Source organism: Rousettus aegyptiacus, unplaced genomic scaffold (genome assembly GCF_014176215.1).
Source record: "Rousettus aegyptiacus isolate mRouAeg1 unplaced genomic scaffold, mRouAeg1.p scaffold_m13_p_11, whole genome shotgun sequence".
In the NCBI taxonomy this organism is placed as follows: Eukaryota; Metazoa; Chordata; class Mammalia; order Chiroptera; family Pteropodidae; genus Rousettus; species Rousettus aegyptiacus.
This window is the reverse complement of record NW_023416286.1, coordinates 49,563,453-49,585,336: the sequence shown is the minus strand read 5'-3', so window position 1 is coordinate 49,585,336 and position 21,884 is coordinate 49,563,453. Positions and strand designations below refer to the sequence as shown.

The 21,884-nt window shown below is 41.1% G+C and overlaps 2 protein-coding genes across 2 annotated transcripts in view; one reads left to right on the top strand and one right to left on the bottom strand.

Moving 5' to 3' along the window:
* COL4A1 (collagen type IV alpha 1 chain) overlaps positions 1 to 17,510 on the bottom strand; it is a 137,605-nt gene extending 120,095 nt beyond the window's left edge. The window contains exon 1 of the mRNA XM_016145258.2: positions 17,427 to 17,510. Coding sequence (XP_016000744.1) covers positions 17,427 to 17,510 — 84 coding nt within the window. The remainder of the gene's footprint in view (positions 1 to 17,426) is intronic.
* Positions 17,511 to 17,759: 249 nt separating this feature from the next.
* Positions 17,760 to 21,884, top strand: part of COL4A2 (collagen type IV alpha 2 chain) — a 178,572-nt gene continuing 174,447 nt past the window's right edge. Inside the window, exons 1-3 of the mRNA XM_036228807.1 lie at positions 17,760 to 18,006; positions 18,299 to 18,388; positions 18,507 to 18,561. Coding sequence (XP_036084700.1) covers positions 18,345 to 18,388; positions 18,507 to 18,561 — 99 coding nt within the window. The 5' untranslated portion in view covers positions 17,760 to 18,006; positions 18,299 to 18,344. The remainder of the gene's footprint in view (positions 18,007 to 18,298; positions 18,389 to 18,506; positions 18,562 to 21,884) is intronic.

Below are 21,884 nucleotides of genomic sequence, written 5' to 3'. Positions count from 1 at the left end.
CAGAGAAACGTTTCCTTTAAGGGACGAAAGAGCTGCTCATAACCAAAGAAGCCTGTTTGTAACCTTGAACCCTTAAGAGACCTGAAACTCATGTTTGATTATGCTGGTGAAACAGGAAAATGTGTCTAAGAGAGAGAGGCCTTTTACCACTTTTGGAAAGATCTCATGGTTTAAGAGATCAGCAGAATTTTATCATCTCTTACAACCAAAATCTGTTTAAGGGTTATCTACACAAGGTAGAGCAGCTGATAGAACTATTCCCTCTTCACCACGTTAACTTTATTATGTAGTGTGTGTAGATTCTTTGCACAGACAAAAATTTAAAAAGCATAAAATGTAAATTAACTTTCGATGCAGTTTGAAAGATAATAATGATGGATTTAAACCCATAATTGCATGGAGAATACTCAGAGCCACCCTTCTGGGGGATAAATACTGACATCTCAGGCTCCTTGCGTGGAAAACGCAAGAAGCAAAGCAGCATGAGACACAGATGCCACAGGTTGCTTCCTCACGGGGTCAGCTCATCACAGACGACAATCTGTTCTGCTGGCAGGTGAATCAGTCTAGCGTATACTAGGATAGTGACTATCAAAACTCCATTTTCACATCCTCATAGAATGCAAGTTGGTTTTAATGCCTCTGGGAAGTATAAAAGAGAGCCTGATCTTGTACAGATATGTGCAAAGTGAAGGGGCTGGCTCGAAAGATGCCACTGCTAGGTGCAAACATATTTACAGCAATCTGGCTTTTTTCAAAGGCAATTTGGTGTTTTGGTTTTTTTTAATAGAAGAGTCCATTTCACATTCAGTAACGTTTACATGCTGCTGTGCAGGTTTTATGATTTTTTTCCTGTTAATTAAAGCCCAGTTAAAGCTTATTTTTCAGTCATGCAGTATACATGAATACACTGCTCCACACATCAGATGTGACTATATCACAGGCTAAAATGTGCAACTTGAACAGCTTCAGGGTTCTGATGTGCAGGCTCCCCAGAGGAAATCCAATCCGTATAGCCTTAGTTTTATCACGAAAATGTCATTGCACTGTTTAAATTTTATGTTCAAGGCATAATTTCTTTTATAATTTACTCCCTTAATCAGTACATCTAATGACCCACAACATGTTTATATTACTCTAGAGTTTTCCTTAAAAGGCAACATAACCCCTAACATTCCTTTCACAGGCTCCTTGGGCTTCTTTGCTCCTTTCTTCTCTTTGGACTCCAGCTTCACTCCCTAACTGCTCACCCCAACCTCTCCATGATCATTTCTCTGATAGCAGCTGAAGTCGCTGACCCTGCATGCAGTTTCTGTTCTGTAGTGTTTATGCCCTTCCATGGTGCCCTCTCCCGGAGTCATCTCCAGTTCACTAACCCCACCCACTTCTCTAAACTTCTTATCTCTCCTGCTGTATTTTACCCATTCCCCCTCTCCACCCCACTTGCTTTTGGCATTACTTCAACTTCATTTTGCCCATAACCTTGGGCACTTTGCTAGTCTCCATCAGGACTGGTTGGTAAACAAAGGAAGGAGGGCACCATGCAGTGGCAGAAGCTAACAGCGATAGCTTCCCCCAAGACCTGGTCTCTGTGCTCTTGGACAAGCACAGAGAGATAGGTAAATTGGTGGGATGCAAGAGTCTTTTTCAGCCTGGAGCAAATATTCAGAGCAGTAACCAGCTTTGCTTGTCTTGCTCCCAGGACAATGGCCAACCCCTACTCAGCCAAGAATAGTGGTGGCATACCCCTCCTGACTTTAAAATTCTGTATCTAGATACCTGTCTTCATTCTCCTGCCCTAGGAAAAGCTCGACTGACTACAACCAAGGAGCTCCAGCAGTTAACATCTACTTGTCTCTTTAACCATCTTTACACTTTATATCAAATTCTTCCAAACTTTTGATAATATCTTTTAATTCCTTCGGCATCTCTCAGCAACCAAAGAACTTGCTTTATTCTTCCAGACTAGGTGGAAAGCTTTAACCATGTAATCTCATAATCGAGCTGCCCACATAACTTATCTTCTAGATCAGGACATTGCTGGGGTAAATGGAACACTATAAATAATTAATGATTACACCAAGATCACAGGCATAGACTAGGCTGGGCCAGGCAAACCAGATCCCAGAGCTGGCCCTCTTAGCACTCCTTTCTCTGCCTTATGTGGTTGATGGGAAGGACTAGCCTTCGTAAATCTCTGCATCCCCCACTCACAGCGCAGGTGCTTAGAGGCTAATGGCCTTCGATAAATGTGCAGCAATTGGTTGTATCTAAAATCCACTACACCACTTCATAAGAACATGTTCTTTGTTAGAAACATTTTCCCTGTAGATCCAATAGTTTCTTCAGTGCTCCCTTCTCTCTTGTCTTCCACTTCACAAGCTCCAAACTGGGCTCTTAAAGTTATAGCTAGCTTCTGCCTTCTGCAGATGAAGGAATTCTAGATTCCTCTCCAAATTTCAATTTCTCTAGCATGGCCCTGGCAATCAATTAGCCAATCAACAGACATTGGTCAAGCATCTATTCTATATAATGATGCTCGTGTACTGTGCTAGACACTGAAAGAGCATAAAAAATTGAAATGCAGCTGGGAAGAGAGCGTTTGCACAGGGTTCCAGGAAATAGAAGATAAACACCAAACATTTGATACAGACAATAAGATTAATGTTTGCCAAAATTGTCTTCCTTGACCAACTTTCCCATCACCCTTAAAAGTGCCTGCATCCTGCCTGCTTCTCAGAGCCAGTTCTTTGGAAGAATTATTAAATTTAGCTCTATTCTTTTCCATTGCCAAATTCAGGGGCTTTTTCCTTGATATATATTTTGAAAAGATCTTACTTCAAAAATCAGCTACCAAATCCCTCTAGACTAACAGTCTGTGGCATAGATCATTTTGAGTTTCGTAAATGCCCAGGCATCGCCTCCTTAAAAATTTGCTGTGCACAGACTCATTAAATATATATATCTCAAGGGGTTCATGGACTCCTCCAACTAAAAAGGCCATGTTATGTACTATAATTTCTCTTTTTTCCCTTGTAAATTGAATTAACATGATTATATTTTCCCAGCTCTATTAGGATATAATTAATATACAACATTGTGTAAGCTTAAGGTATATAACATATTACTTTGATGCACATATGTAAATGTAATATGATTGCTATACTATTATTTTTAGTCTAATCTTTCCCACCAGTCTAATTTGGGAATGCGTATCCAAAACTACCTTTTATGCTTAATTTATTTTAACTAGAAACTAGAACCAAATGTCAGGAAGGCCTAGCCTGTAAGACTTCCCAGCAGCTTTCACGTCCAGGACTCCAAGTCCCCTGCTACAGTCCAGGGTATGGAAGAGGGACAGGAGCTCAGTGGTAATTTCTGGAAGGCAGACAGGTAGGACCAGTGAGCCATAAAAGACAGTTATCTCCATAAGGAGGATTAGGAGAAACACAACTGTCCAGGGCTGTTACCAGCATGCAAGGTTACAGTTAGGTAATCTCAATTAGTAGCTAAAGATGACATACCTCATACTCACAGGTAGTCCCTGCAATTGAGGGAAAAGAAATGATTGATTGCTACAAAAAGTCTCAATTCCCACCTAGAACTCTTCCCCAGAACTTCTCTTGAAAGTATCTGAAGTCACTCTCCATCCACTGGTGATAAGTTGGATTCCATTTGAGGTTCCCTTGTATGGATGCTTCATCTAGCACAGGACACACACAAGAGGGCCAACCAGATGGTGCAGAGCCCAAGCTCTGCCTTTTTCTGTTATACTAGGGTAGCTGAATGGATAAGAAAACAAGGCCCATATACATGCTGCCTATAAGCGACCCACTTCAGATCGAAAGACACACATTGACTGAAAGTAAAGGAATGGGAAAAGATATTTCATGCAAATGGAAACAGAAAAAGGGCTGGAAAAGCAATATTTATATCAGACAAAACAGACTTTAAAACAAAGCTATGATAAGAGAAAAAGAAGGACATTATACAATGATAAAGGGATCAATCCAGCAAAAGGATATAACCCTTGTTAACATTTACGCCCCCGATATAGGAACACCTAAATATATAAAGCAAATATTAACTGACATAAAGGGAAAGAGCAACAGTAATACAGCCATAGAAGGGGACTTTAACATGCCATTGACATCAGTGGAAAGATCTTCCAGATAGAAAATCAACAAGGAAATAGCAGCCGTAAATCACACACTAGAGCAGATGGATTTAACTGATAATTTTAGATCATTTCACCCCAAAGCAGAAGAATTTTTTTTTCAAGTACACATGGAACATTTTCCAAGAGAGACCACATGTTAGGCCACAAAATAAGTCTCAATGAATTTTAGAAGATTGAAATTATATTAAGCATCTTCTCCGATCACAATGGTATGAAACTAGAAATCAATTACATAAAGAAACCCGAAAAATGCACAAACACATGGAGGCTAAATAGTGCTGGACAATGAATGGATTAACAATAAGATCAAGGAAGAAATCAAAAGATACTCTGAAACAAATAACAATGAAAACACAGCAACCCAAAATCTGTAGGACACAGTGAAAACAGTCCTAAGAGGGAAATTCATAGAAATGCAGAAACAAGAAATAAGAAAACAAGAAACAAGAAACAAGAAAAATCTCAATTAAACAATCTAAGCTTACATGTAAAGGAACTAGGAAAGGAAAAAAAAAAAACCAGAAAAGCCCAAAGTGAGTAGAAGAAAGGGAATAATAAAAATTAGAGCAGAAATAAATGAGAGACTTAAAAAATAATACAAAAGATTAATGAAACCAAGAGCTAGTTCTTTAAAAAGATAACCTTTAACCAGACTCATCAAGAAAAAAAGAGAGAGGACCCAAATAAATAAAATCAGGAATGAAAGAGGAGAAGTGACAACTGACTCTACAGAAATACAAAGGATTATAAAAAAAATACTATGAACACTTAAATGCCAACAAATTGGATAAATTCCTATCATACAATCTTACAAAGCTGGATCAGGAAGATATAGAATATCTGCATAGATTGATAACTACTAATAAAATTAAATCAGAAATCAAAAAACTAACAAAAACAAGAGCCCTGGACCAGATCACGTCACAGGTGAATTTCAGAAACATTCGAAGAATTAAAACTGAAGAGGAGGGAAGGCTTCAAAGCTTATTTTACGAGGCGACCATTACCCTGATTCTAAAACCTGACAAAGATACTCAACAAAAGAAAATTATACGTCAATATCATTGACGACCTTAGATGTAAAAATCCTTAACAAAATATTAGCAAGCCAAAATCAGTGATACATTAAAAAGATCACCCTCCATGATCAAGTGGGATTTATTCCTGAAGTGCAAGTTTGGTTCACTATCTGAAAATCAATTAATACGATACGCCACATAAACAAAAATTAAATATGAAAATCGTATAATCATATCAACAGATGCAGAAAAAATGTTTGACAAAATCCAGAGCATCCATTTATGATAAAACTCTCAGCAAACTGGGAATAGAAAGAACATATCTCAACATAATAAATGTCATATATGACCAACCTACAGCTAACATCATGCTCAATAGTATAAAACTAAAAGCATTTTCCTTAAGATCAGGAAAAAGACAAATATGTCCACTTTCATCACTTTTATTCAACATGGTAGTGAAAGTCCTAGCCACAGCAATCAGATAATTTAAAAAAGGCATCCAAATTAGAAAAATATAAATAAAATTGTCATCATTTGCAGATGACATGACACTATATAGAGATAACCTAGAGTTGAGCAAAAAAACTATGAAAACTGATCGATGAATTCAGTAAAGTAGCAAGATACAAAATTAATATTCAGAAATTGGTTGCCTTTTTATACACCAACAATGAACTATCAGAAAGAGAAATTAAGAAAATAATCCCATTTACAATTGCATCAAAAAAATATACTGAAGAATAAATTTAACCAGGGAGGTTAAAAGACCTATATTTGGAAAATGGTAAGACATTGAAGAAAGAAAGTGAAGAAGATACAAATAAATGGAAGCATATACTGTGCTTATGGATAGCAAGAATTAAGATCATCAAAATGTCCACACTACCCAGAGCAAAGCAATCTATAGATCCAATGCAATTCTTATCAAAATATCAATGGCACTTTTTACAGAACCAGAACAAATAATTCTAAAATTTATATGGAACCACAAAAGACCCCAAACACCCAAAGCAATCTTGAGAAAGAACAAAGTTGGAGGTATAATGCTACCTGATATCAAACTATACCACAAGGCTATAGCAATCAAAACAGCACGGTACTGGCATAAAAACAAACACATAGATCAATGGAACATAATAGAAAGTCCAGAAATAAACTCATGCCTATATAGTCATTTAATGTATGATAAAGGAGGTAAGAAGATACAATGTAGTAAAGACAGTCTCGTCAATAAATGGTGTCGGGAAAACGGGACAGATATATGTAGAAAAAAAAAAAAAAGGAAAGAAACTAGACAATCTTCTTATACCATATACAAGAATAAACTCAAAATGGATTAAAGAATTAAATGTAAGACCCCAAAACATAAAACTCTTAGAAAGAAACATAGGCAGTAAACTCTTTAACATTGCTCTTAGTGATATTTTTTCCAATATATTTCCTCAGGCAAGAGAAACAAAAGAAAAAATAAACAAATGAGACTACATCAAACTAAAAAGTTTTACACAGCAAGGAAACAATCAACAAAACAGAAAGATAACCTATTGTATGGGAGGAGATATTCACCAAAGATACATCTGGTAAGGAGTTAATATCCAAAATTTATAAAGAGCTCATACACGTCAACACCAAAAACATAAACGATCCAATTGAAAAATGGGCAGAGGACCTGAATAGATGTTTCTCCAATGACATATAGATAACCAATAGATATATGAAAAGATGCTCAGCATCACTAATCATCAGAGAAATGTAAATTGAAAATGCAACGAGATACCACCTCACACCTGTCAGAATGACTATTATCAATAAATCAACAAACAGTGAGTGTTGTTGAGAATGTGAAGAAAAGGGAACCCTTGCGCACTGTCGGCGAGATTGCAAATTAGTGCAGCCACCATGGAAAACAATTTGGAGGTTCCTCAAAAAATTAATTCAAATACATGTGGGCTGCAGAGTCTGTGATTGTATGCTGTTCTTTCTAAAGAATTAGAACCTAAGTGAAATCTTTTGGGGTAAAAAGAGAACAGTGAAAGTTTTCAGTTTTTAGAACATCTACTATGCCATTATTAGACTTATTCTAACTCTAACTTGGGTGTATATCAGGTACAAAGTATAAAAACAAAGTATAACAACAATTGTATATTGCCTGTATACTTTCTCACACTGAGTGCTCAACACACATTTCTTGAACAGATTTCAAATACCAGAATCAAGAAACTGAGTTATCAATCTATTAATTGCTTAAGTAAATTCTTAGCTTTACTGCTTTTATTTTCACTGATGTAAAAAACATTGGAACATTGGTTATAAATTTTGCTTCTAACCTAAAACAGTGCCCAAAGTTATGTTTTAAATTAATTGTCTAGTCAAGAGAAAAAAATACATACATATCTCTGTTAATACATTAATGGATGATAACTTCATGAAAAGAGAGAAAATATCTAAGGTCAGAGAAAAATAATTTTAAAATGATTAATTATAGAATTAAAAAAAAGTTTTAAAAGCCTAAATTCCAGAATAAGGAAATATAGTCTTATTATTTTAAAGTATTCGGGAAAACAAAATCTAATTAATACTAAGTAGCCTAACAACTATTTGTTCAGAGTTGTTTTAACAAACTGATAAAAAGCATCTGTTGTTAGTATGTTTATATATAAAACTGTTTGTTAAAGATAAGGTATAAATGAGGGATGAACCAAGAAGATTGGCTGCTGGACATCCTATGTAATAAAAAGTGTGCCCTCACTAGTTTATCAGTGAATAGTAATTCTAAATTAAGTTTTGTACTTATCCAAAATACATCTGACCCAGAGGCCAAAGTACTCATATTGAGGTATTTTTTTTCCCATCACTGACCCATTTTCCTGTTTTGGCAAGTTCATTTTAATTTTACAGGCTATTTCCTGACCAAAATTTAGGAGTTATTTTAAACCACTAATCCCGAATGGTTTTTAATCTCCAGGAAATGGATTTGGCCACAATAAGATACAAAACAAAAATTCCTCATTCAGGAGCCAAGTGGTGTAGGCATGGAGGAGGTGGGTGAGGGTGAGCACCGCAAGAAGCTGAAGTCACGGGATGGGAGTCTGGCCTCACAAACTGACGGGGTTCTGCCCTTTGCCAGCCTCTAAGCGTATAGTCAGAGCCCATTCTCAGCAGGTGCGTGGGAACAAATGGAGCCACTAGAGATGGCGAAATCTGACTTAAAGTAGATAATCATGAGAAACCTCATGTCCCCATGTCCTGAGGAGGAAAGGAGGATCACAAGGGACCAGGATCTTCTCTAGGCACCAGCTGTCCCCATTTCCCATCAGCCAAGCCCTCTCCAAACTAATTCATGAGCATTCTGACACTCCGCATGCATACTTCTAGAACCTCTTCGCACTCTTGACCTTCCAAATAGCACCACAGAGCTGGGACTGAAATTGCCAGCAGGAACAACAACCAATAAGAGAAAAGAAAATGAGAATTGGGAAAGTCACCTAAAATGAAATGGTTCAACTTCTAATTCAGTGCAAATGAATGTCCTAGAATAGCATGTTTATAGCTCACATCCATCAAATGGCCGCCTCTGTAAAATGAAGAAAATAGACAAAGTCTATGGTCTCCAGATCCAAAGCATCAGCATCACCTGTTGGAAATGCAATTCTCAGATGCACCCCACACCTCCTGAATCTGAAACTCTGGGACTTGTGCCCAGCATCTATGTTTCATCAAGCCCTCCAGGTGATTTTGCTGTGAGCTCAAGTTTGAGAATTACTGGTACAGGTGACCTTCTGTGGTCTTCTTCAGCTACAAAATGCCTTCATGGTATAATGACTTTGCTATTTATTCCTTAAAATTTGTTTTTAATTTAACCAACAGAATAGTGCCTGGCACAAAGCCAGCACTACATAAACTGTTTACTTATATTAACTTGTTTAATCCTCATATATGTCCTCTAAGCAAGGCATTGTTTTTGTCCCCATTTTACAGATGAGGAAATGTGGGCAGAGAGAAGTAGATTACTTACAAAAAGTCACGCAGTAATAAGAGGCACAGCTTGGATTCAAACCAGCACTCATGAGCTTAACTGCAATGTCTGCTACCCCATGTGGAGCCAGTGTGTCACTGGACTATCTTCCTTTCTGGATGTATCTGAAACATTGCAATTGTCTTTCCAAGTTGCGTGTACATATTTCTTTAATGTAAGCTTCTAAGAGAAAGACCTTTCTTTTGCCTGGTTAATTTTAGAGTTCTTGGAATTAAACCGAACCCTCAGATAGTAAATGACTTCTAGTTAGAGCAAGTATTTGTCAAATTGACATTATGAAAAATAGACAAAATTATGGTTTCGTGGCCTTTCTTCCCTAATAGAACTTTGCATGTCATAGGTGAAAATAATGATGATGATGATAATGATAATAATAATATTGCCTTAACTCAAACTTTAATGCAGGAATAGTCTGGACCTAGCAAATAAGTTTCATGCAACTTAGTAATAACCCTGTGGCATTAAAATGTTAATATTGTATTCTTTTTAAATTCTAAAATGCAACTCAAGAAGCTAATTAAGAAAAGGAGTCGCTCATATTTAAAAAATGACATTTTAAAGCTGACATTCTCAGATTATATGAAAATAAATGCTCCTGTACTCAAAAATAAATCATTGGTTGCATAAAAGTATAACTGTGGATTTTAGAATAAATTTTGATGATTAGTTTTTAGTATTATCAAATGCATACTTTATATAAATATTGGTAGAGATATAGCAGTCAAATATTCCTCTGATTAAAATACACATTAATATTATTTCTTAATAGAAATGAAGAAAAAATACAAAAATAGTTGGTAACATTCTGAAATAAGAAATCAGTACCAACTTAGTACCTTCGAAAATGCCCTATATGCTAAATGATGAGTTTTAAGTAAGATTTATGTTTCTGAAATGAAGGCACACACTGCCACGCATCGCTAAACTGAAACTTCTTCATCTCCAGGTGTGTAAGTGGCTTCTGGAAGAAGTTTGTCAAAGAACTTTGGCAACATTGAGTTATACCTAGAAAACACTGGGTTTGTTCTTTATAAAGGAATATGTTAATATTGTAAAGCAAAAACTCATAAACTTCTCTAACAATTTTAATTAAATGTCAAATACAGAAATACTGTCTTTCTAAATATTCCTCTGAGTTGGACATTTATTTAATCAGCTAAACTCTCTCTGAGTGAATATACAAATGGCTTCCCCACTCGTTGGTATATTTGGTGAAATGGAAATAGAGCAAATGACATTAAATTGGCTTCTTCCAATTCACAGCCAATATTTCTTGCTGCTATCCAAATAAGAAAGAAATACTCACAGTACACTAAGACATTTTCTCGGTAAGAGACAATACTAATTCCTAAACTCTGAACAAAGTATTGACTCTAAGAGCAATAAAAGATAAGGAGTTTAGCTAATTGTTCTTTATCAGCAAGAGATACACAAAAGCCCACATGGCATGTAGTATATTGTTTTCCTATCTGATTCAGACACTCTGCATTCATCTTTTACTTTACCACATATCAAGCAAGCTTTAAAACTCAGATGACATAAAGTGTTCTTATAGTGTGCAGATTAAAAACCTAATGTATCAGAGCTACGAATATTACTAAACCACGGAATAAACTATTTACATAAAGAGTTCAGCACTGTATATATTTCCAAGTTGTGTTTAGTCTATGGTGGAATATCTACTCCAAATTCCAAATTGAGAGGAAACACCTTCATTTGGCATTACTTTTCTTTGTGTTCCTTAAAACTACCACAAAGGTCAGCGATGTAACAGAATCTACGTGAGCCAGCACACAGCCACCACTGGGACTCTTCCGGAAGCCCTGGACGAATGACCAATTACAAGCAATTAATGATTTGCATCCAGGTGTTAGGCAGTCCCCCAGAGAGTAGGGGCATTTAAAAAAGAAGCTGTGTCCTCCAGCATCTCATAATTGTCAAAGGTGTCAGCCTAACTTACATGAGATGTGACCCCAGCCATGTGGCGGTGATAAAACCAACATTTCTTGAATGCTTACTCGCTTCATGTGCACAACCTCACTGAGCAAATGGGAGGCTTCCACAGACACTGTATTATCCTCATTTGATAGATCAGGGACCCAGGACACAAAGAGATGACACTGCTCCATGGAACAAAGAGATCAGTGCTTCATGACAATGACCCAAGTTGCATGCTGGGGAGTAGTGAAGAACAAGGCCAGAAAAATCCTATGGGTCTGTATTGTGAAAGGTATGCAAAACCAAGCCAAATTAAAACTATGATACCACCGCACACCTATTAGAATAGCCAAAATCCCGAACACTGAAAGCAGCAAATGCTGGGGAGGATGTGAAGCAACAGGCATTGTCATTCATCGCTGGTAGGGACACAAAATGGTTGCAGCTACTGTGGAAGACAGTTTGGCAGTTTCTCACAAAACTAAACATACTCTTAACATCGCTCCAATAATGGTACTCCCTGGAATCTATTCAAAGGAATTGAAGGCTTATGTCTACATGAAAACCTTCACATGAATATTTACAGCAGCTTTACTCAAAATTTCCAAATTTAGAAGCAACCAAGATGCCCTTTAGTAGGTGAATGGATAAACTGTAGTACAGCCAGACAAGAGAATATTACTCATCACTAAAAAGAAATGAGCTATTGAGCCATGAAAAGACATGGAGGAAACTTAAATGCATATTACTAAGTGAAAGAAGCCAATGTGAAAAGGCCTCATACTGTACGACTCCAACTATATCACATTCTGGAAAATGAAAATTTATGGAGACAATAACAAGATCAGTGGTTGTGAGGGGTATGGGGTAGAGAAAGATGAACAAGTGGAGCACTGAGGATTTTTAAGGCAGTGAAAATACTGTGTGATAATGCAATGATGGATACATGTCATTAAACATTTGTCTAAAGCCATAGAATATACAACACCAAGAGTGGACCCTAATGTAAACTATGGACTTTGGGTGATGATGATGTGGAAATACAAGTTCATCAATTGGGACAAATGTACCACTCTAGTGAGGCCTGTTGATAATGGGAGAGGTTACACGCTCGTGTGGACATTTTGCTTTGACCCTAAAACTTCTCTAAAAAATAAAGACTTTCTTTTTTAAAAAATGAACAAACACCGCCCAGTAAAAAGATGGAAACTTTTGGTCAGATAGTAGGCAGCCATTGTCTTATCCTAAGCAACGGAATCATGTGTTCATAAATGGGATCTCTAAAGACAGCCTCACGACAACATGAGGAATACGCCGGAGAGAACACAAGGCTGAAAGAAGAGGCAGGAGCCAGAAGGGTTTATGGCAAGCCTCGCATAAGATGAATAGACCTGAAATGGGGTCATAGCCATAGAAAGAGAAAGTAGGGGGGACTCTGTGAAGCCTGTAGAAAGAAAGGTTGACCTGATAACTGAGTGACAATGACATAGAGGATAAAAAAGAAGGAAGGATGAGGCCTTGTAGTTGTGGTCTCTAGGCTGAGCATTGAGAAACACCAAAGACCAAAATGGAAGAGTTGGGAAGGGCAGTTGGTCTGGGTAAAAGATAGGAAGTTCAGTTCTGGACATATTTGCTAAGGCTGAGATCAAAGCAGGACAGTCCAGGTGAGATGTTCCATGAACATGGACATACTAGACTGGAGTTCAAAAAAAAGGTCTGGAGTTCAAAAAAAAGGTTTGGAGTTACCTTCACAGAATGATAACAAATCATGGGAGTAGATCTCTCTAGGTAGAGAAGACAGGGAAAAGAGAGAAACCTGCTGAGTCCCGCCCCCATGGCATACCCACACTGAGGGAGGGCTTTGGAAGAGGAAGAAGAACAGAAAGGCAGAGAAATAGAAAGAAAACTAGGATAGACTTATGTCACAGGATTAAGACTACTAAGAGAACAATGGAGGGAAAACACAGGACAGAACCAGTTCACTGTGTACCAGACTATAAAAATATGAACCTCCAAAGTAATTATTACAGTGTTAAACTCCTTAAAAGAAATTGACAATCGAAACATGTTCTGGTTTACATCCCCTTTCATTGTATGCATAAGAATAGTAGGAATATGTCTTTTGTATTGTTCTGTAGTTGACATTTTTTAGTGATTGTTTAATAATAGCAGGAAGAACAATGCTCTAGCGATATTATTTTAGGCATTCTATTGTTGCTTTTGCTTACTCTAGCCCAAGAACTCAAAATACCAAGTCTGCCTGAGACACTTTAATGAGGTCAATACTTTTGCAATTTCTGCAACAATTGTTATAATAAACATTGTATATTTCATTTTAAAAAAAAGTTGTAATTTATTCACTTCTTGATGCCTTCCTGATTTCTAAAAGGATTCGTCTTAGAACATCATTTGTGGGTTCAATCTGTCTGCAAAATCTTTACCAGCTCTTAACTAGGTACCTGAACTTGTTGAGTTACAACTATCCTTACCAGTCCCATGAAATTTGCGGACAGTCTTGTTAATGAATAATGCAGGGTTTCGTGAATTCCCTTATGTCCTTGCCCAAGTGAGGGTAGGTTAGGTTTTCTGGGTCAGTTCCTAAAGGCACTCCTGCCTAGAATCAGTCACTCATGCTGCACGTCTCCACACATTCCAGTGTACCTGCAGCCTCGGGAGAGGGAACACCACCAATCCAGGGCCCTCTTTCAAGCTAGGTGCTTCTTATCACTGTTCTCCTAGACTTTGCCCTCAATGTCTCTCTATCCCTCTGGGACAAAGAAGTTCAGCTATCACGATTGCTGATAACAGAAACAACGACATCCTGGTATCTCAAAGGAAGAAACTTTAAGGTCATCTTTAAATGCAAACACCCTTAGACTTGTAAAAGGACAAGTAGAATTATCACACTCGTGTATAATACCCCATAATAGTGCACATGAAAATAATATGCTGGGTTTATATTTCGTATTTCTTCCTTAGGTTTAGAAGTGAGATGTCTTTCCATAAGTTTTCTTTAATTCTCCAAAGCTGGATGAGGTGCTCCTATGGCCCTGGGTCTACCTCGATTGTAACATTTACCAGCATGAGTTGTATTTGCTTTTCTTTCTCAGTTTATCTCTCTAGACTGTGACCTTCCTGAGGGCAGAGAGTGGGTCCCACTAACTGTTGCATGACCAGCACCTGGCAGAGTGCATGGCATGAAGAAGTGCTCAGACCGTATGTGTGGGATGAAGGGAGTAAGGAATGAATCCTTGAGAGCAGGGGCAAATCTGCCAGAGAAACTGAGGCACAGGATTAATAAGTCTTCCAAAATCATCTCCCTAATCAAAGCAGACACAAAATTTAAGATCCTCTGGTCCCTAAACCACACTCTTCTGTGCATATGTGACTAATACATACCACTCATAATTTCATAAGAGTGCACTTTTACACACATAATTTTTGTACATTATTTCTCATGGTTGGTATTAGATATGCTTCCCTTCACCCTCGTCCAATTCTATATGTGAAGAGCATGATGATTTTGATTATATCTTCATCAATCTCACTCCTGAGATATTGGGTTCCTGTTGCTATCATTGGGACTAAATCAGATATCAGCCTCCTCATTTAAATTACATTTCCAGTAGAAATACCCACATGAGAATTAAATCTCACTTCACTTGAGTTCTAAGTTATTCAGTCCCAAGAGTGGTGACTCATGGTCTGGAGATGCCAATATCGCTAAGCAGGCATCACCACACTTCCAGCAAAGTTTTCATTTCTGATCCTGAGAAATAATTTCTTAAGAAGAGTCACACAGACCTGTCGGTGGGGCAATTTGGAGGCTGCAGAAGGAACCATTCATTCATCTCAGTATGACTACATGACTGAGAACACAAGGCACTCACACCATCATAACACTATGGGCACATTTTTGTATCAGGCCTGCACCCTGTTCCTCCCTTCTTGCCTAAGAAAGAAATGTTAGGAGGGCAGTCATGGGTAGGTGCGGCAAAAAATCGCTGGCTTAGAAAATCCATCCACTAGTAAATGAACAGTATAGCCATAGCAGATATGATCAAATGTAAAATCAAACAGCTTTTCATATGAAAAATAAATAGGTTCGATCTTTACCTGGCACATAGTAGGTGATATTTGCGAGTACAAATGCAGGTAAAGTGTGGTTCAGGTACTCCAAAGGAGCAGGTAATCTAAGAATCATTTGTGATGGCTTCTGTATTAGAATTTGACTGATTTGCAGCATCTTATCATTCAAAATGTATTTTTAAATGATATTTTGCTTGAATCAATATTGAAGTTATTTCAACTTGTTGGTATACCTAACAGTTGATTTAGGAAGGAGGTAAGTAAAATAATGTTATCAAAGGCATGAAAAGTGAGACAATCTTTTAAATTAGCTAGATATTATTTTTGAATGGATTTTCTTGTACCCCTCTAAGTCATATGCATTTCTCTGTAATTAAGCCAGGAGAAATATAGTGTAATGATAACACCTGTTAAGTCAAGTGGTGATCAGAGGATATCTACATGCCAGATCTCTTAAAACACTGTGTGACACCTGGAAGTATAGAGCAAGACTAGTGGACAGGAATGTACTTGGGCTTTAGAGAATGAAGGGAAGTAAAAAAATCCCCATCTCAACAGTAATGAGTTTGATTTCCCAGGTAGAAACAGTTTGGGTAAGTGGGTGGCTTTTTCTTTAAAGTCCTGCCTATTAGAAAAGCTAGCTCTTAAATTAGCTTCCCTTTGCTAATATTATCAATCAGAAAATCTAAGTCCAAGTAGAGGTTCATATTTCCCAATAGAGACCTTTCTCTCATTCACTTGCCAGCAGATTTAGTAATCTCTCCTTGGGAGTGTTAAATCTTTTGGTCAATATTTCTACACCCAAATAAAGTGTTCTGGAGCTTCCTCTTTTGGAAGTATTTTGTCATCACTGAAGAGTGTTTTTAAGTAACTGACTATGGTGCTAGGCTAGACACTGGGCTAGGAGCAGCAATCTGAAGTTAATTATTGTTGGTATAATCATTAGTCTTTACAATACCCAAAGAAGGCACTGCCAGCAAGGACTCAAACACTCTATGCTGAGACATGAGTGCATATTACCAGTTTATTGTGGCATGTAACAGTTTATATTCTGTGAAGTAGAATTAGTGAATATCATTCTTCCAGAAAAGAAGTATAACAAACAAACAAACAAACAAACAACCAAACAAACTGAAGAGCAAGATTAGGATTCAAAACGGTAAAAGAGTAAGTGAGAAATGAGGCAAGTAGCAAAACCATTTTTAAACATTTGGCGGGGGTACGGTGCAAAATGTGTTTAGAAGCCGCACCTTCCCGGGGGTTTTGTCTACAAGGCTTTGACACTGCGAAACAGCTGAGGTCTTTATTCTGTCTGACGGGAAGGAAAAAGGGAAGGAACAACGGTACATCAAGGACAGTCCAGAGTTGGAAGCCTTTGCTCCTGCAAGCCGAACCCCCAGCTCCGTTCCGGGCAAGCACATAGCCGGAGGAAATGAAAACTAAGAAAACAATTTGTCCATAGAACAATGAGATGGAGTTTCATTTTGGTTTCACACTCAAATATAAATGTGGTTATAATTTTTTTAATATATTAATACCAGGCAATGAGTCGAGTGTGGTAACTTCGTTAAAGCTACGCTACATAAGAGCCCCACTTCTGTTCTTGAGTGTGTTTTAGCAACAGAACAGTCGTGGGAAAGCAAAGATACAGCTGTTTCCAGGCAAAAGGCCCAGAACTGTTCGGCTTCAACCACCAGTCTCCAAAGAACGAGAGAAACACGCCCTAAGCGACTCCGGGGCACATGTGTGGGGCTCCGAGCAGCGTGGGGCGTGAATGTCCACTCCTCCCGCCCGCGACTCACCCAGGCACCGAGGGCAGGTGAAGGCGGCCAGCCTCTGAGAGCCCTGCGGTGCGAGTTCAAATCCTGCTGACTCCCAAGCACCCTCATCCAGCACGGTGCGCACCAAGTTCTGCATACTTGCCCCCAGCCTGAGGAGTTCCATAACTCGCCCCTACCAGCCCACAACAAAGGAGGCTCCCTAATGGATGCGCGATCGCAGCCCACAGAAATCACCAGCAAGGACCAGCCAGTTGAGTGCACCTGGCCATGCCACACGCGACCCCCTAGGGACGGGCGGGAGGCTCTGGCCAGGGACAAAGGGCCAGCGCGGGGCGCCGGGGGCGCAGGGCGGGACGCCGGGTAGCCGGGCCGGGACTCACCTTCGCAGCGGCCCGGCTGCGCTCCTCGTGGAGCAGGAGGGCAGCGAGCAGCAGCAGCAGCCAGACGCCGAGCCGGGGCCCCATGGTGGCGCGCCCGGGGCGGCGGCGACCAGCGGTTGGAGGCGGGGGACGGCAGCTGGGCGCTCGGGGGCCGCGGCGGGCGGCTCACTCTCGGAGGGCCGGGACGCTAGCGCTGCGCACTGTCCCGGGCGCGGCGGCTTGCAGCGGAGACCTGAGCGCCGCCAGGCGAGCTCCCCAATTTGTTGGCCCTGCCCCCTCCCCCTCCGCGGCGTGCAGGCGGGTCTAAAGGGGAGGAGGACTCTGCGGCTCAAGTAAGAAGAGGCGTAGGAAGCGCGCGGCCGGCCGATTGTGGCTGCCGCGCGCCGGGACGCCAAGGCTCCACGCTCTGCGCCCACCCGCCGCCGCGGCGCGACCCTGTGTCCCCGCGCTCGCTGACTGCGCGGAGGACGGAGAGCAGTCGCGCAGGCCGCGACGCCGGCGCTCCGGGAGCCGGAAAGGGCAGCCTCGCTGCTGGAGTGCCGCTGCCCCGCGCTTCAGAAGGGCAGAAGCCTGGCCCGAGGTGAGAGCGATCTCGGGGACGCCGAGACCCAGGCGGGGGGCACGAACTCGGGGCACCCTGTCCAAGCTCTTAGGAGGTGGAGGGGATGGGGATTGAGCGGTCGCGGCTAAGCAACATCAACGAAGGCCTAGATGGGAAGCCTCCTCTTTCTTCTGTCTCTGTGTCTGCTCTCCGTCGCTCCTGCAAGGAGGTGGGGCGCAACCCGCTCTCCCGCGTCCCACTGACGGACGCGGCCACAGGGATGCTTCCCTCCCCAAACTCTGCTAAGTCTGCTTTGTCTTTCGCCTTCCAGGCTGGGAGGAACAGACCTCTGAGCCCAGAGTGGCTGAATTAGAAGCATGGCCAGAGACCAGGGCGCGGTGTCCGGCCCTGCCCTGCGGCGGTAAGCGACTTTCTGCCTTGTCCCGTGGGTCCCGCAAGCAATGCCCTTCAATGTAACTTTCAGGAGTTGCCCGGCCGGACTGCACGCTCATGGCGCTTTCCCTCCCTCTCCTATCCAGGTGGCTGCTGCTTGGGGCGGTAGCAGTGGGACTCCTGGCCCAGAGCGTCCTGGCGGTAAGTCCTGGCCTGGGTTCACGGGCTTTGATTCGCGCGCCTGAGAGTGGTTAGGATACCGAGTGGCCTTGGCAGAAGGCAGCTCGTGCGTGCTCGCCTGAGCATGTGTGTGTGCGCGCCTGTGTGTCCCCCTGCAGCCCCTTACCCAGACCAGTTCTGAGAAAGCTCGCTTTCCCCAAGGAACTCTCCGGTTTGCCTTCCCGTAGGTTCCCCAAGGGGAGCCAATAATTAAAAACACAGCCCGCGGCATCCTTTTCTAAGGCTTAGGTAAAAGCCCAGCCTTAGCAGCCAGGGAAGACTGTCAGTCACATGGCAGTGAGGCACCAGGCTACTAGGAAGAAACGTTTTTGTGCAACTCAAAAGCTGGTGTTTAGGTATTGTACTGTCCTTGGCAGAGAGTTTTCTTGTTCTTTTAAATGAGAGGCTTTGAGGGGGAATGGGCGGGGCGAGAAGGAGAACAAGACAACACTGTACTTTTTTAACCATTGTGAAGGAACAATGGCTGAAAATTCGCGTTTTCTCCCAACATTTGGTCTGCCCCTGGAAGAGCCACTATAAGAGCTGCTAAGGCTCCCACTTGTGACCCCGTTTACTGTGTGCTGACCCCACCCCACCCCAGAGCTGCCATTTAAGGCAGCTTTCTCAATACATCATTGCGCTGGTGATTGCACTATGGGATTTTATAAATTGTATTTAATAAGAGCCGCTTTTACCGAACTTTATGTAGTATGGCTAAACTGCCACAGGTTTGGTGGGTCTCTTCAGTCGAGGACACAAATGTTTAAACTGAGACTGAAAATCAAGGGGACTTACTAGGTGTCCCCACCCTCTCTGTACTCTGTCTGAGAGAACAGGATTTCTGTAGCATCTAATTTCCCAGGTGACTCCTGCTAGGAATTCCCTCCGCCTCTGGGAGGGTTTTCTGGGTACACACATAGGGTACACACACAGGGACAATGGGAAGCTGTAGTCAAGGTTTGTTTTAAGTTGTTATTTCCACATTGTCATTTCCTCATGTAAAACAAAGATTTTAAAGACTGTGAGTGAGGAAGAAACACCCTAGCTTGGAAAAGCACCTTTAGCCTTACTTCTCTGCTGCCTTCTGCTCCTGTTCGGGGCCCAGATTGGAAAGTCAGAAGAGAGGTCAGAGATTTTGACTAGAGCATTCTAAGCCAAAGTTTTCTTAAAGCCCAGGTCCATCTCTTTTTTCTTCATGATATAAGAAGATCAGAACCTAGATATTTGTTCCTTATGGGTCCTTATGCACATGTGACATACAGGACTTGGCCCAGAGTTATGAGCCAGAGCAATATGCACACATTCAAAGAGAACGAGGTTTCTAGAGAGGAAAGCCCTGAATCCCGTTGAGCACACATGCATTGGCTGCTCTGCCTCCCACGCCCCTTTGTCTCTTAGAACCACTTTTATAATATCAATGTTTTCCTTCCTGAGGATGGTGAGAGGCCCGGGAATCTTATCTGAGACTGATCCTAAAATTGGTGGAAAGGGCTTTGTGCTAGAAGACTTGGGTCCTAAACACAGCTCTACCCAGTCTCATAAATCTGGTGCCCCAGTTTCCACACTTTAAACAGGAAGAGACTATCCCCCAGCTTCTTACGGAGGCTAGTGCCCTGCCACACATAATACACCTCTCTGCCTTCCTCCAAAACCTCTTAGATACTGCAAACTCAGCTGAATCTCTCTGTTCTCTGATTCTTGGATGGGAACAAGAGCATTTATTGCTTAACAGTGCTTCTCAGAGTGTAGTCCTTGGACCCCTACACTAACCTGGAAAGGTTAAAAATTCAGACCACTGGTCTGCATCACACACCTCTGATCAGACTTTCTGGGGTGAAGTCTGGGAGTCTGCATTCCCACTTAATGCCAAAGTTTGGGAACCACTGAGGTATATAGTATTGTGTTGGGAGGCAATGGGAATCATTTGCCAATTTATTTTATGTCACTGGGCTTTAGATTCTGAAACTATAAATAGAAACATAAATACCTTTGAATTAGTTTACTGGAGACATATCAATATGTATTATTCAATAGACATGGAATTTGTGATGGATCTTCTACTTATTAACTTCCTACTGGCCACTGACTTTAATAGCCATTACTCATAAAATAATTCCTTGATCCTTAACTATATTGATTAAAACATCTTTCTTAATTGTGGCAAGCTCAGCTCCTCCCCCATTTGTGTGCCATGCTCAAGAATCCTGTCTCATTGTCTGTTTCTACCAAGGACTCCTCCCAAGGGTAGATCAATTCAGTTAGCAAGAGCTGCTCATTGTTGCTTGAAAAGCTTTGTAGCAGAAGCAGCTAGAAATGGCTAGTGAAGAGAATATGTAATTATTTAATGAGTACTTCCTATATGCCAATTTATGTATCTTAATCCATCTGAGCCTCATAGGAATACACATCTATGAAGTAAGTAACTATTTAATCACCCCCATTTTACAGATGAGAAAACAGAGACACTAAGACTTTATACAACTCTCCCAAGGGCTCTCTCTTTGTGTCAGGCGTGGGGTTTGAACCTAGGCACTTGCTTACTGCAGTAAGCGTCCCCAAATCAGTCTATAAATAGGTAATGGGGTTACTCCAGAGTTTCAGTAGTTGAATCTCCTGATTGTGGTTTCTCCTTGCTCTTAACCGTGACTAACAGAGTAAAGCCCACACCCTGGTTCCTAGGACAGGGAACTCCTGTCTTCTTCCTGTGCCACTTTGCTCTGAAGAGCAGGGGCCTAGAGTAAGGGAGAAGCTATGTGATCAGGTGTCCAAATGGAGAAAAGAAAGTAGAAATCCCACTGGACAGCCTGGGCTCAGGACCCAACATAGACACATGTGCTCTCCGTGTGCAACCATGGGCAGCACTCACTTAGTGTTCAGGTTGCAATGCCAGGGTGCCAAGCACATATGCAGAGGACTCTTCCTAAAAGGTAGTGCAGCATGATGGTTACCACCCCATACTCTGAAGTTAGGCTGCCTGGGGGCCATTCCCAAGTCAGCAGCTGATGAGCTGTTGCCTACCCCTGACACTCACCAAACCCCCACATCGTGTTACCCACTACCCTGCAATGGGGATGTTACCAGTGGTTTTCACCTCTAGGGACAGGGCTGTCAGAATAGTGAATGTACATGAAGTGTCCTGGAGTGTGTGGCACAGAGCAAGGGCTCGGGGTGTCTGTTGAGCCTGTGTCAGGGAAGCAGCATGCTTCCTTGAAGCAGCCTTCAAGGAGACTTAAAAGTGCTCACTGTGGCCTGTGCCGAGCATTGTTACTTATCTCAAGAGATGGAGCAGCAGTCTTGAAGATCTA